Below are 16,110 nucleotides of genomic sequence, written 5' to 3' on the forward strand. Positions count from 1 at the left end.
AAGGTCTGAACATTAATTATTTCTGAAACAATATTTTGTAATTCCCTCAATTTTATCTTTGAGCAAATATAAGTGATCAAGGAAAAATCTGCTTCCTTTTTTTTCACTACCAGACAATATGGGAACATCTTTCTGAATGTCTCAGATTACAAGAAAAGAAAGACAGCAGGAGCTATCACATGTGGCTCTTGAGACAGTATTCTCATATGTAAGAATGCTAGTACACTTGCATACACCTGAGGTCAAATGTCTACTAATAGCATCCTGTCAAGCATTAAAAACTTTTTACATTAGAAGTGTTTATAAACAACATCAAAACTTTGATTTCTTGAATGGAATCACATTTATAGATTTCAAACCACATAATAAATTTAATATGGACCAGGACCATTTTATACCCTAAGGATTACAGGCACTGATGAGGCTACATAAAGTCCTAGAATTTTTTTGTGTTGGAAGGAATCTTAAAAATCATCTAGTTCCAACTCCCCTGCCATGGATAGGGACACCTTCCACCAGACCAGGCTGCTCTGAGCTTCATTCAACCTAGCTTTGAAAATTTCCAGGGATGGGACATCCACATTCCCTGGGCAACCTGGTCCAGTTGTCTCATGCTGGAATTTACTACTGGATTCTGCTATATGCATGCAGCATTATCAATTCAGAACAACTTTTTGGAATGGTTCCTAGTGCAACAAACAGTTAAAATATGTTGGCATGAGTAGGCCTGAAGCCTTAGCACTGCTGTGCTAAGGACAAGAGAGGGAGGAGAGGCAGATGTGTGGTGCTGTAAAGTTGGGGAACTACAGTTACAGGACACTGAGGGGAGGGGAGGTGCAGCAAAGATGTGGAACCATCTGATATGGGACTAAACATTGCCATGCACCTCTGTGCCTCGATAAATGCCCTGAAATGTCAGACCTAGAGGCACAGGATCCCTGATAAAGAGCATCAAAACTGTGATTTCTTAAATGGAATTGCATTTATGGATATCAAACCATATAATAAATTTGAAATAGTCTATGACTATCTTACAACACAAAGAATTACAGCCACTGTAAATAAACAAGTGTACCTCAAATCATAGAATGGAATTCTACGAGAATTCAGAACAATTCAAGTTCTGAACAGCTAGAAGATGCTTGTGCCCAACTTCCTTATAAATAAGATATTAACCAGTGGTATGGTAATAGTTCAGTAACAATCCATTAAACAGATTCCTGCACTCAAAGTATCAATCATGATCAATAAATCTAACTAGTAGTTATTATATCAACTTCACTGAAAATAAATTAGATTAATATTTACTAAATTATCTACTCCTTAAACATTTCTTTGATATGAGGACAGACACTACACCAAAAATTAGGAAAAATACTCTCTAAAACAGTACCTTTTTCTTAGTAGGAAAGAACTACCTGCAAAACAAATCAACACTGCTAAAAGTCCTAAAGCAACAAAATATTTATACTGTCCATTGAAGAAAGAACCAGGTAAAAAAAAGTAAAAACCTCCAAAATACAGCCTCTCTCAACAGTTACCAAGATGAACATCTAGATGAAACCTCATTCATCTCCAGTGGGTTTCATATTGCACAAAGATAATCTTCACCATTATCAAGTTTTATTCAAGATTCAGCATGGTGCTAGTAAAGACAAGGTTGTGAGTTTGATCCCTGTAAGGGCTATGCCCTTAAGAGCTGGACTCAACGATCCTTGTGGATCCCTTCCAACTGAGAATATTCTGTGATTCTGTGGTAATCAATGAAATTACCAAGAAAACAATATGAAGGTTAAGGAAGTTTTTAAGAAGTTTTGGAGGAAGTTGATTGCAGTAAGTAAAACCAAGTACGAAACAAGAACTATGGTAAAACAAGATGCAATTGAGTATATATGTTTCATCAAGCACAAGCTTGATGAAAACTTCATAATGAATTTGAAATACCCCATGAATTTGAGCAAGAAAATACAACATTCAATATAACATCAAATTAAGGTAAAAATAGCAAACTAAATTTTTAGTAAGATGAACAGAATTAATGTAATTGTCATGAAATAGTTAATGAATCTGTACAAGCCCCTCCCTGTCCCCCTCCCACCCCCAAAAAAACCCCACAACTCTACACCAAAAACAAATTTCCACAGTAATACATGATAATATCTGTGCTCTGAGACACTGGCCTGGAGTAAGTGAAAGAAAGAACCTAGCGGAAAATAAAGTAGTTTATCTAAAGAAAACCCAAAGTCTGGAAGAGAAGATAAGGGCCACAAAGGATTTATTTTATACTTACTGCTGAATGAACAGAAAATATAAAAATGATAAATAACTTAAAAAAGAGAAGGCAGAAACCACAAAAGCAACTCATAGGGTCAATTCAAAAAAAAAAAACCCTCACAACTGTAAGACCAAACCCCAAACAAAACCCCAAAACCACAAGCAACACTCATGAAGGGAACCTGAACTGTTTAGAATCATGCTCTCAAGGTCTTTAAGCCAGCAACGAAATTTAATTGACTTTTCTTGAAACATACAACACTGTAACAATCACTGCTAGCCAATATCTCACTAAGTGTCTCACTGTTGGTTTCAGAGTATCAAATCTTGACTTTCAATTCAAAGCCTGAAAGATAATGGGTTTCCATGATGAAAAAAAATTTATCACACAAGTAGTAATTAGCCATTTATTCACTATTTAGATTCTTCCTTAGGAGTCAAATAGTTTAATTGTTCCTTTAATCACAACTTCAGAGAAAATTAACATGGAATCTCCTAATTCTCTAAAAAAACATAACTATAAAACACTACTCATCTAAAAGACTTCAAGCCTTGCATCACTGTGTATTCAATTTTGATTCTCCCCATTTAAAACAGACAGCAAAAATTAAGGCATAAACCAATATTTTTAAGGAAAAATAAACAAAAGCAACAAAACCAGCAATAATGTGAAGATTCACATTAGCATTAACAGTGGCTTCCTAAGAAATGAGAAGAATTTCTCAGCCCGCTCTGCGGACAACAATAACAGAAAAGATCCAGGAGAGCCAGATGGAGCTTGAAGAACTTTGATGGAAAGTAAATGGATAGGATTCCATATTCAGAGTAGAAAAAAGTGACTTATTCAAATTTTATCCCATTGGAACAGAAATGAAAAATGTTTCATGTAATAAACATTGTTGCTTGTTCTCTCAAATCCACTCTACTACATGCATAGAAGCTGTGACATGACAGAAACTGTTCCTGACAATGGGGTTTGGTCTTGTTTGTGGACTTTGTTTTTCAATGTTTTGTATAGAAAACCAGGAAAAGCAAGGACTTGCACTTTTCAGTCAGTGGAAATCTGGTTGTTCCTTCAGAAAATAAGCTCCAGAAATTTTTGAGATATAAGAACTCTTATCATTTTGTCCATTTATTTTATTTTTCTGAGTTATCACATTGCCTCAACTTTTAAAGACAAATTTATCAGAAAAGTTGGGCCAGATGCAGCAAAACTCTACCTACACTGTTACTAGTCTAGCTCTTCTCATCAACTGACAGTTCCATCTAACTGAGTAAGTATTATTCCCTCATGGGAAATTCCCTCAGATAAGATAATCTTAGCAATAACCACCTTAGATTTAAACTCCAGGAATGGACAAGAAAAATCAAAGCCTTGTACAGATTTATGCACCAGGAAACTACTTAGCATTACTCTGTGTTTGTCTGGATGAAGTAATTACCAACTATGAATTATGAGCTATAGAGAAATTAGATGCAATCTGTATTTTCACAAAAAGCATCAACTGCCAGCTCCGAAGTAGCATTTTCTTTTTTTCACTTCCAGTCTTCCTTTGTGAATTCAACCTGGAAGATACTACAAACATATCTTTCCAGAGGGAAGGGAAAAAGTGATTAGGGATAACTCTTTACAGGACATGGTATAAAACACAGGCAGCAGGAGGCAGAATAGGTCAACATGATCACTATGACATTATGTTCTTCTCATTTACATGGAGAATAGAAAGAAAAACGTAAGTGTAGAAAACCTCAGTTTAAAAAGTTCAGATTTTTTAATGCAAACAAAAGTAAGGCCAAACTATTTTAGCTACAAAAATTCAAAAATAGCTCTGTATCTCCCAGTGAAACTTTGCCACAGAAAATAACAAAGTTTTTATGGTTTTGGTTCGGTTTCTTTTGCAAATGTAAATAACTTGTTTAAACAAAGAGAATCCAAAATCATTCCAGAAGCAATATTTCAATAATCAGGCCTTTCACCTCCATGGATATGTCCAAGAAAAGTCCACTTGAATGGCAGCACCTGTAATCTTCTCCCAGTCTGGAACCCCTTCACTTTTAGGAAGAAGCAACTGTTTTGGTTTTTTTCTATAAATATTATATTAACACTGTATTTCCAGAAAGGACAAAAAAAAAAAAAAAACAACAACCAGTGATAATAAAGCAGAACTCACCACAACACCAAACTGCTCTGGCTCAGACAAATTGTTATACTCGTTCTTGAACTTGGACAATGCATTCAATTGCTCTTGTTCAGGGAGGTGTTTTATTAAATTCTATAAAGGAAAATAAAATAGGCTTAAAAATCTCAGATTCAATGTTGCTTCTATTATTGTAAACAAACAGGTTTACACATGCATTACTGCCATACACTCCAAAGACAACACTCTTTCCTGAAGACAGCAGAATGCACATAGCAACACACAAATTAAAGGAACTGAGAGTGTAAAAGATAAGTGATGCAATACTGCCAGCAATACTGCAATACTGACACTGATTCTACACACTTCTGTACTATTGTTTTTAAACTGTTTTTAAAGAAGGAATGTGCTTGATAGGCATGATGGAAACAGAACGCTTCAAAGCAAACAAGGAACTTCAAATATAACATAACCATCCAAAGGCTGGCAAGAATTATTAATGCTAGATGAAAAGTATTTTGGAAAAGAATAATTAATTTTCTAGCATTTCAAAACAAAAGTTTAAACCCATTACACTTACTTACTTACACTACTACTTAGCATGAAAACTTGCTAGAAGTAGTAAATCAAAGGTAAGATTCAGCTTCAGCTGAATTCAGAAGTCAGTATGGGGAGGTTGGACACATATAAAGTGAACGTCTTACAGGTAAGGGAATCAAACATTTCACCTTCATCTGTTCCTCTGAAGAATCCTCTGACTCCCTGGAGCTTCCTAAACACCTAAGACACATATCTACAAAAAGACACTCACTTTTGGGCACCTGAACCCCACTCTAATTAGCTTCTGCTAGGCTGGCTAAAAATGGTTTTTTGGAGATTCTGGAAATAGAAAGCTTCTCACACACTTAATTGTGGCATAAAATTTGAATCAGTAGCTCAATTCTGTCCCTTCCCAAGATGATTGCTGCAACTACCAGGCAATAGCCAGAGTCCCTACAGCCTGCTGTGTCTCTCAAATTATGACCCTTGTGTTTCTGGTTGCACATTGGTTAAGCTTCTGTCACAATGAGAAAAACACAAGAGAGATTTTCCTTTCTTTAAACACTCTGGTCTACTGGTAAGCTCACTCTCCTGAACTTAAGATTCAATCCTTTTAACACTGAAGCCAGTCTAGGATACACAGCCACCCCACAGCCACTTGAAAATTACCATATTTCAAGAAAGAAACAAGACCAACTTCCCCATTACTTGATGGAAAAGGCAGACATTTTGGTTGCCAACATTTGTTTTATTACCTCTCAAGTAAATAGCTTTGGTGACATACAATGAGCAAAAAAGAATTTATTTCAGTTAGTGAGCCGAATCTCCATCTGAAAGTCTTAAAAAACCCTTATTTTACCGACTAAAGATCCTAATTCCTTCTTAAACAGGAAATTTAGCCAGTTAAGATATAAAAATTACCTCCCTGGGGCCAGGCAGATAAAAAGTCATACCTGTGCTTTGCTTAACATACTTCTTTAGTTGAAGAAGAATCAAATTTTACTCTTTTTAGTAGTAGCTGAAAAATATCCCTAAATCAGTAGACTGATTCAACAGAATGTCCATGCTCAAATAAGGATTTTGGTAAGAAAAGAGAAACCTATTAAAAATGCAGGAACAATGATGCTTAAAACAATAATGTAAACTTAAATTTTAGGAGCTTGATTTAGATATGATCAAACTGAATTTTAGTGGAACAGCAGTCATACATATCCTGACTACTCTCACATTTGGAAAATATTTTTGTAAAACAGACTACACTTATTAATTATGGATGAAGGTGTCTGGCAATAAATCAGTAACACTGAGCAAAAATGAAAGGGTACAAAGTGTAAAAAGATACATTTTAAATTAGAAATTCATAACACACCTATTTCTTTTTTTGATATCCAACATTTCCAAATACAGCTCTAAATATAAGACAATTCCTTAATATTTACTGAAATTAAAATGTTATTCTTTGATGCAGAAAAAGTTCTCATATGAACAAAAACTGCCCAGAAAACTTTCAAAAACCAAAAACAGTCAAGTGTTGGATGAATATTTTCAATGTTGAGCATCAGAATATAAAAAAAAAGCAACCAAAACAGAAGGAGCAGCTGATATCAAAGCAGCTTTTATGGTGTTCAGATAAAGCTTTTGAGAAGCTACAGATTAAACACATTTTGAATATCAAACAAGGAATAAGCAGGAGAAAGAATTTTAACTAAGTCACGGGAAATATTTCAATAATTAGTCAATGAGTTTTTGGATTACAACACCGCTTTTGGAGTTTTTACATTTTGAAGTGCTAGATTTAATTTCTAACTGAAGCAGGGAATGGAGACAGATGGAGAGAAAATACATTTTATTTCTTAAGCATAACAAGAGTTGGATTAAGAACAAATTTCCAGTTTCAGAAACAGTGATTATTAGGACCCACTGAAAAAACAGTTACAACTAAACAAAAATATCTGCTGAATGCAAGAAATTTCTGAAAAGGAGACGTACCATACTGTCTAAGGTAACTTATATGAATGAAGAAAATTAGCCATATATGGCTGTAAACCTATATACTATTTCCCTCTTCTCAGAATGATGAAATACATGGAACACATTTTCATAGCATGGTCATAGTGCATACCTGAAAAGGATGTGGAAGGTAGAAATAGAGACATAGAGCTCGATACTTAAAGTTATTTATTAACCTAAGTATATATGAAGGTGCATACCAACTTTTTGAAGTAATGGGGCACATTGTTTTACCACTTTCAAAGAAAGATGGGTGTCTTAAGTCTTTTTTCAAGTTCAAACTTAGTCCCTTTTTCAAAGTTATTATAGGGTTGTTTTACTCAGAAACAAGCAATTTGGATGAACTCATTTGATAAATATTATTACATCCAAACTTGGAAACTAAATTTGAAGCCTAAGTTCTACTGAATTTTCCACCTGATTTAGGTCTTCAAGGGATTAATCACTTGGCAAAAAAATGCAGTCTATAGTCTTGAGTGATTTATATGACCATGTTCATCCGGGATATTGTGCACATGATCACTTGTATTCCATTCCACTGACTTTTACACAATCACAGAAGCTGCTAATATCACTGTACTCTTGTAGGATATAATTTCTCACTTTTGGCTCTTCATCTTCTCTTACCCTTTTCTAGAATAAAATTGTTCACTCCCCTCCAAAAGCAAACACAAAAGGGCTCAACCACTGCTGATACCACTTTGGACTCAATTTTGATGCCAACCGTATAGAGAGGTTACTGTATACACTGACTTTCAACATAATTTACTGCCAATACCAATTAATAGAGCCAGAAGATTATCAGCATAGTGTCAAAAAGTTATATCCTATCATATTTTTAGCTATGCCTACTGCAAAGCTCCAGTGGGGATAGGGTGTGCTAGATGTTCTAAACATACTGAAAATTAGGCATTCTTTATCCCAAGGCATATACAATTATAATGAAAATAATAGTCCACAGAAGAAATTAAAAATAATGATACAAAAGCAAAAAAATTATCCATGAAAATAAATTTTCTCTTCTTAGATTACCGCATCTTCACATAGAAGTATGCCATTAATTAACTACACATTATTGGTTTGATGATTTTCTTTACCAGAGTCTAAATACAAAAATAAATTTCGCCTTCTTTAGATAACACACATAGAAATTATCAAAATAACAGTTTTTTATATTTTTGATATACAGTACTTATTTATACAGGTTGCTTCATTTAATTGTTGCGGACCTAATTTTTCTAACAAGCTAAATTTTAACTGCTGAAAAACAGTGCTAAGATCAAATAGCTTGAGAGAGTCTCAGAGCAAGGATGGGCTACCTGAGACATAGTTTAAGCAGAGTATAACAGAAGAGCATATTCCATCTCTCAGTTTTTCATGCTACCATAGAGAATTTCCACTGTTATACCAAATAAGATAAAGATACACATCATGCTGCTGTTGAGCATGAAGAAAACCTTGAAAAAGTGATCTAAGTGCAAATTAGACTAAAAAAACATTTTAGAAGTGTAAACTATGTTCATCCTAATAACCTTAAAGTAACAGTTTTAGTGCCAATATTAACTGCATCATTGAACAAAAGAATGAGAATTATACAATGATTATATATGCTGTCACTGGAGATCATGGTTCATGCTTGCTCCTTCAAATATTTAAGAGAAACATCTCATTCTTCAATGAAGAAGGGAAAGTGAAGTCTAAATAGCTGAAGAGAAATTAAACATCTTTGAAATCCAAGTCACAGGAAGTGAGGGCAAAACTGCATGCAGGAAGAAATGCATGCTGAGCATTGCATAGCCTCCTGTGCGATAAGACAAGATGTTATTTTGATATTCCGATATGGTGGAAATTAATTTTGCAGGAAAACCACATAAATACAGATTTGTCTTGTTTTGACATCTGAATACAAGTTCCTGTGTGTTGCAGTAGAAGCCACACCTGAATTTCAGTGAGCCTTAATGTAACAACTAATTTTATTTTATTTATTTTTGCATTTAGACTCTGGTAAAGAAAATCATCAAACCAATAACGTGTAGTTAATTAATGGCATACTTCCATGTGAAGATGAGGTAATCTAAGAAGAGAAAATTTATTTTCATGGATAATTTTTTTGGTTTTGTATCATTATTTTTAATTTCTTCTGTGGACTATTATTTTCATTATAATTGTATATGCCTTGGGATAAAGATACCTGTACTTGTTTTAACTAATCAACATTCCTGCAAATAGATTATGTTTCTAAAAACCAATCTACCTTCACTTTTCTTTCACGTTTCAGCAGGGACTGGTACCCATGCCTGAAACACATTTTGAAGTATGCTGAAGAGATTAGCTATCTAAAACCTGTACCACATTACTAGTAAATAGACAGTAATTATCAATTATTGCTATATTATGTTTTGACATTTATGAGCCATAATAGAAATAATTTGAAGTTCATCACAGTATGCCAGAGTCCTGTCCAAAATACAGATAATTTTTCTAAAGTCAGACGTTTTCAAATTTACTGATGCCCATCAAGATGACTCAAGAATATGGCACATGACAGGCAAGGACAGACTCAGAGAAGTCACTCTGTTGACCTCTGGGAAAGCCTCGTGGGCCCTTATTGTGTGCAGATACCCAACTAAGTGGTACAAAGAAGGTGTAATTAAGCTCTTCTTGGAGTTGTGCAATAGAAGAACGAAGGTCACAAGTTATCACAATTAAGAATCCAGTTAGGTAAACAAAGAAACATTTTCTACTACAAGTATTCAACACTGAAAAAGGTTTCCAGAAAAGCCAATGGGGTCTCCAGAGTTGGAGATACTAAAAATTTGATGGGAAAGGCCCTGATCAAAGTGCTCTAGTTGACCTGGCTTTGAGAGCCTTGGCTCAAATGACTTCAAGACACCCCCTCCAAATTATTTTTCCCATGTTTCTAAAATTATTCATTTGTGTTTACTTCATTAAATTCTTCAGCTTTTCAACCTTTAAATAACACTGTATATAGAAGAACTTCCAGTTTATTTTGGCTCCACATAGAGTCATACTGACTTTGTGTTTTAAAAAAGTAATATTGAAAGAGACGACACTACCTAAATAAACTCCATGGAAGAGAAGTGGCGAATGCTGTAAATGCTCTAAAGCAAAATATTGGATTGTTACAGCTCTAACAAACAAAAATAAACCCAAACCAAACAACCAAAATAGAGATTAGTGCAGATAAGACAGAGCTAAAACAAAGCCAAGAAAAATTTGATAAGTAGGGAAGAAACAAAACATCATATGTACACAAGGAAAGTCTCTATTTAGGTGTGGACAATACTGAAAATTGAAATATAAATTCAGCTATGTCATACTTTAATCACATCCAGCAACCAAGCCCCAAGCAGCCACTCACTCACTCTCCCCACAGTGGGATAAGGATGAGGCTGTAAGGGTTAAAGTCAGAAAACTCACAGGATGAGATAAAACCGTGCACTCAAGCAAAGCAAAGCAAGGAATTCATTCACTGGTTCCCATGGGCCGGGAGATGTTTACTGCCATCTTCAGGAGAGCAGGGCTCCATCAAATGTAATGGTGACTTGACAAACACCACCACTCCATCTCCCTTCTTTTTTCTCCCTCACACTTTACATACTGGGCATGATGTCACATGGTCTGGAATGTCCCCTTGGTCATTTGTGATCACCTGTCCTGGCCGTGTCCCCTCCCAGCCTCCCATACACACCCAGCCCCCTTGCCAGCGTGGCAGTACAAACAGCAAGCAGAAAAGGCCTTGGCTCTGTGTAAGCCCTGCTCAGCAATAACAAAAACATCTCTGTATTATCAACCCTGTGTTCAGCACAAATGCAAACATAACCCCATATGAGCCACCATGAAGACAATTAGTCCCAGCCACAAACTTAGTCCCAGCCAAAAACAACACAAGCTGCTTTCATAAAAATATTAACATTACAAATTAAATAAAAAAAATCTACTGTTCACAGAAAAAGAACATTCTTGCAGTTAATTATTAGCCAAAAATTTACATTAAGAGGTGTTTTTAGCTACGCATTTCTATTTACTGAGAAGCTTCTCTTGAAATACTGGGATCTTAAGTGCTATTTTTGTTACCTGAATCATGGACTCTGAGAGCTGTGTTTCATCTACTTCCAATATCATTATTTTGATCTCTTCATAAGGCACTCGGAAAGATCCAAGGAAAATTGCTAAAACAGAGATTCCACAAATAATGAAGAAAGCAAGACAAGAACTATCTTGCTTCTATGTAAAAAACAGCAGCAAAACAGGTCATAGCATCTCCAGATTAACAAACACTATGCCAAATAATATAAGCAAGATAACAATTTTTAATGTATTTTTAATTACTGTTTTCTTTCAATTCCAGCTTTCTCCATATCCATTTGTTATATACAACATCCAGCATCACAGAAGACTTCCATAGGCAGTCAGAGACAAGTCTACTTTTCAGAAGAATCACTGCTATTACAGTATTTTGTGCTAAGGTGACAATTGTAATTTTTTCAATAGTCTTGTCAGAGCCTTCTCTGAAAGAAGCACCATGACAAACCAAAACCAAGCCACAGAAACAGAACATTTTGTTAAATGTTCTTATAAGCACTCTTTATTTAGTCACCATAATACAGTTATTACTTATTTAATCTCTGCTGACATTTAGGAACCTAGAACTCCTCTCCATCAAAACTTTATTTTCTTTCTTTGTATATTATTCCATAATACTGAGTATCAACTAGTTTCTACAAAGTTCATGAGATGGGCAGACTCGCTGCAGGCATTTTCATCCTTTTGTTGACAAGGGGTGGGGACATGCAGGGGAAGGGGGCATCCAGTATTCCTTGATGGATATATTGACAGTACAGATGGATTAGATACATAGCTGTATGCTTGCACTTCAACACATACAGTCTTGAACAAGGAATAATCTTTAACTACTTCTCGGGTCTTTTTAAGCATTTCAGTTGTGTAAACTCATATTTGTGCTTAAAACAATATGCACATCTTTAAACACATTTTAAACAATAAGTGGTTACCAGTAATCACACAAGAAAGAAAGGCATTTTTATGGAAGATTTATACATTACTCTGAGGAAAAAAAAATAACCAACAGAATCTACTTACACAGATTCTGTGCAATCTTAGGATCCAAAACTTTTAATTCTTTGATGCGTTTCTTAATGGATTTCTTTTCTTCAAAATCCTCCTCCTCTCTTTTTACTGCCAGATTAATCACAAATACAATCATGGTTAATTCTTAATATTTAAAGGAAATCATTCATGAATTCAGAAAGCATATTTGCTATCAAGCATACTCAATTCACAGAGAAAAGATCATAAAACACACAGACAAAAAATTGAGAGGTTTTGCATGTTTTGTTTGTATTTCAATACTTTTGCTCTTCAGTCAAATTTGTCAGCTTGTTAGCCTTCTAGATTTTTTTTTTAATATATAGGGCCTGAATAAACATGCTAATGTTTATTGTACAAATTGAGTCATATTTAAAATATGCAACATGCTCCAGTTACCCTGGCCAGGCTAGGATTATGAATTGGATTTTAACAATAACAGATCTTAAAAAACATGGCAATATGTCTCAACACTGAGACCTCTATCTATTTTTGTGATTGCTTTTGTCTAACTATATGCATCAAAATTATCAAAGATCACCAGCTTATTAAAAAAATAACATTAGCTTAGAATATAGCTGAGTTGTTATATACCTACATAGCATGTAGGTATATATATAGATCTCTTTTCTTGCCCCCCTCAAAAGGATGTATTTTTAAATATATGATGCAATCACATTATTACAAAATACCACAAAGAAAAAGTGATTGTATAAACATATATTAACATTGCTGGAGAATTTGGCTTATTCTTTCTTTTAATCATTCATACAAATAGAAAATAATTAATACAAATAGGATCTCCCAAATACATTGTGTAAGCTGAATTTATTTCTCATTAGTCACATACTGTCATAAGAATTTCACTTAAAATAACAACATAGGCTTGATAAATTATTAGTAGGAATTATTATGCAAACAAACTAAAAAGCTAAAACCACACAAATCTTTCCTTAAATATGATCTGTTATTGTATTATTTTACAATAATACATAATACAAAATACTCCTTTTTTTAACTTTTCCTTCTTCCTTCCCCCAGCACAAATCTTCACTGTCAAATGTTATTTACCAAATACATTGCTACTGTTTAGCTAATTCTGTATTTCACAAATGAGATTAGTTTCCTAGCTTTATAGTATGATTGTTCCAAATTAAGTTATACATGCTTCAAATATTTGAGAGAAAAAAATATGCTACAATAGTATAAAACGCTACCGACTTCCAAAGGAGATAGGTATAGACGGGAAGTCCTGCCAAGGAGACATAGGATTAAAATTTCTAGCTCAGTGATGATCCTTGACAAAACTAGACATAAGCATGAATTATCAAGAGGATTTCCCTAAGCTGAAATTAATTCCAAAAATGGTAAGAGAGCTATTTAAGAGCTACCTAATTCTTAAAAAATGTTTTCCAAAGCACGATAAATTTTGCCAAGGATTGGGACACAGACTAAATGGCCTCTTGAGGTCTTTGATCTTTGTTGTCTAGGATACAACCAAAGAGATAAGAAATTCAAGACCTCACACAGGGATTGAAGGAATCAGGTTCAAGTCCCTTCCGAGTAGGTGGAGAGAGACATTTGAATCATCTCCTAAATCACTTTTAATACTCTACACCTGCTAGGCAGCACAATGCTCCTGAGAACATGCCACAGTACAGAAAAGAACCTGTATTCTGCAAAAATGAAATCACTAAACTAAGACATAAAGCAGTCCTTAGAAGAAGGACTGATAACCAGCATCCTGGAAAATGGGTTACAAAGCCAGAGTCCTTGTCTTTTGTCTGTTCCCAGCCTACCCACAAAATTCACATGTCCTTGAATTTCTTTTAGCACATTGAACAGAATGTTTAGCACTCTCCTGTACCAGGGAAAGCTACACACCCTGCTTACTACACATGTGAAAGCAAAAGTAGGTTTTCACCAGCAATGTGAGAACGCTATAGCTCAGGTACCAAAGGAATAGAATGACATTAAAGCTACTGGATAAAAAAAAGGTTACCACTAAAGGCTCACTTTTTCTGATTATGCTTGAAGAAGAGCCCTTACTGAACCCAGAAGGGTATGTCAAGGGGCTGCAGATCCCAGAATCACATGACTGTTTTCTCTTGCAGTTACACACTTTAACAGACCTCTCAAATTTCTTAACTTCTTCAACTACACACTGAAAACTGTGACTCTTAAAAACATGACTTGAGTTGCCTCAAAGTCTTATCAATGCTAGAATTGCAGATTGTCCTAGAAGACATGTACATCCCTGCAGGACAGGTTCCAAGCAATTTTCATGCTTAATGAAAATACAGTAAAATTCTTCATGGCTACCTTGGAACTTTGCAAAGAAACCTGGAACTTTACAAGAAACAAAATAATTTCCTTTGTAGACAGAATTAAAAGTAGTTAAATTATCTAAATTTACTAATTTCCTTAAGTGTGCCCTGCCAGCCTCAAACTGTATGCTAAAAGGGCAGAAATAAATAAAAAAAATTAAAAAAAAGGTCTGCCTCTTTCAGCACTAGAAAGCAAACTTTATTCATTACAAGTCTTATAACTGAGATAATACAGACACACAAACATGCAAAAAGAATTAACAGTTAAACATGCACTACTTAATTCCCTACTTCCAAATCAAGAAAAAATGCTGTAAATGAACTGGCTAATAGCCTCAGGAATTTTCACCCAGGAGGGGGTTATACACAATATTACAGCACAACTTAAGGCATCACAACACTAAGGAAAAACATTTAAGCATAGAACGTGTCTACTCTAGGCAACTCATGCAGGAATTGTATGCAGAGTTCTACAATTATACAATAAACTAAATTACTGCAAACTTACATGATACTTCTTTAGTAGACTTCAGGTCACATCCTTATGTAGTTGGCAGCAATAAGAAGCAGAGGACATGTATTACTTTTCCTGCTGGTTTGAAATGTTGCACTTCCCACTGAAAACCCTGATACATCCTAATGCCTCTAGAAATTTTCACCTCCGTTGCTAATGTCCTGGTTTTGGACAAGGACACGGGTTATGTGGAGCCATGTGGGCATGGCCAAGACACAGTGCAATTCAATCCCATCTCACCTCATGGCCAGGGAGGAGGGAAATGGGTCTCTCTCTTGCTTCCTGGAAAAGAAGGGGGAGGCATTCCTTTGCCCGGGAACCAAGCGACAAATGCAGTTGTGGGGTAACACTGGTCCTGACCAGATGATCTGTCTGTCATTTTTTTCATTGTCTTGGGCTTGGGGACAAAACATGGAGGGAGATGGTCTGTCCACCATTTTGTTCACTGTCCCAGTCAGTGAGCAATTCCCTGCAAATCACACTCTTTTTGTAAACTGTTGTTATTAATATTGTTGCTGTTACTGTTCTTATCTCATTGCTGTTTCCAGTAAATTGCTTTTATCTCAACCCATGATCTCTGCCTTTTTTATTTCCCATTGAAGGTTGTAAGGGGCACTGAACGAGGGAGTGCCACTTCTTAACCATAACAAGTGGCACAAAAAAAAAAAAAGCCCCCAAAATCCCAAGAAACATAACTATTCTCTATTTCCAACAAGTAAAAAGAGAAAGAAATCCCACAGCTGAAGGGAATGAATAGAAATATCTGAACAGGTGAAGTAAGAATCTAGACTAAAAGGAAATCAAAGAAAAATATGCAGTTAAATTTTCATTTGTGGAGAGCACTGGAATAGAAGGGAAAGTATACAGAAGAAAGAAAATGGGAACATCTGCTTACAGTGGAAAAAAAAATAAAGCAGGCTAGTGGGAGTGGGCAGCTACTGTAGAAAGGATGTGATAATTTGAAGGAAATAGATGTGAGATGTTACCATGCTAATGAGAGAAGAAACCAGGGGATAACAAAATACACTGACAGTTCTCACAGCTCCAGAAGTTTGATCTTACTAAGCATGAACTTTTTCAAAATTACTTTTTTTTTTCAGCTTTATACAATAGAAAACTACACACCCTTTAAAGTTCTGTCTATACACTAAATCTATCCCACTGCAGGACACACACA

General features: G+C 35.1%; 1 protein-coding gene across 1 annotated transcript in view; it reads right to left on the reverse strand.

The window, feature by feature from the left end:
• Positions 1-16,110, reverse strand: part of DIAPH3 (diaphanous related formin 3) — a 213,752-nt gene that overhangs the window by 115,369 nt on the left and 82,273 nt on the right. The window contains exons 18-20 of the mRNA XM_066571453.1: positions 12,087-12,182; positions 11,061-11,155; positions 4,446-4,547 (exon numbers count right to left, since the gene is read on the reverse strand). Of these exons, the coding sequence (XP_066427550.1) occupies positions 4,446-4,547; positions 11,061-11,155; positions 12,087-12,182 (293 nt within the window). The remainder of the gene's footprint in view (positions 1-4,445; positions 4,548-11,060; positions 11,156-12,086; positions 12,183-16,110) is intronic.

The sequence above is a fragment of the Molothrus aeneus genome, chromosome 2 (assembly GCF_037042795.1).
Source record: "Molothrus aeneus isolate 106 chromosome 2, BPBGC_Maene_1.0, whole genome shotgun sequence".
Classification (NCBI taxonomy): Eukaryota; Metazoa; Chordata; class Aves; order Passeriformes; family Icteridae; genus Molothrus; species Molothrus aeneus.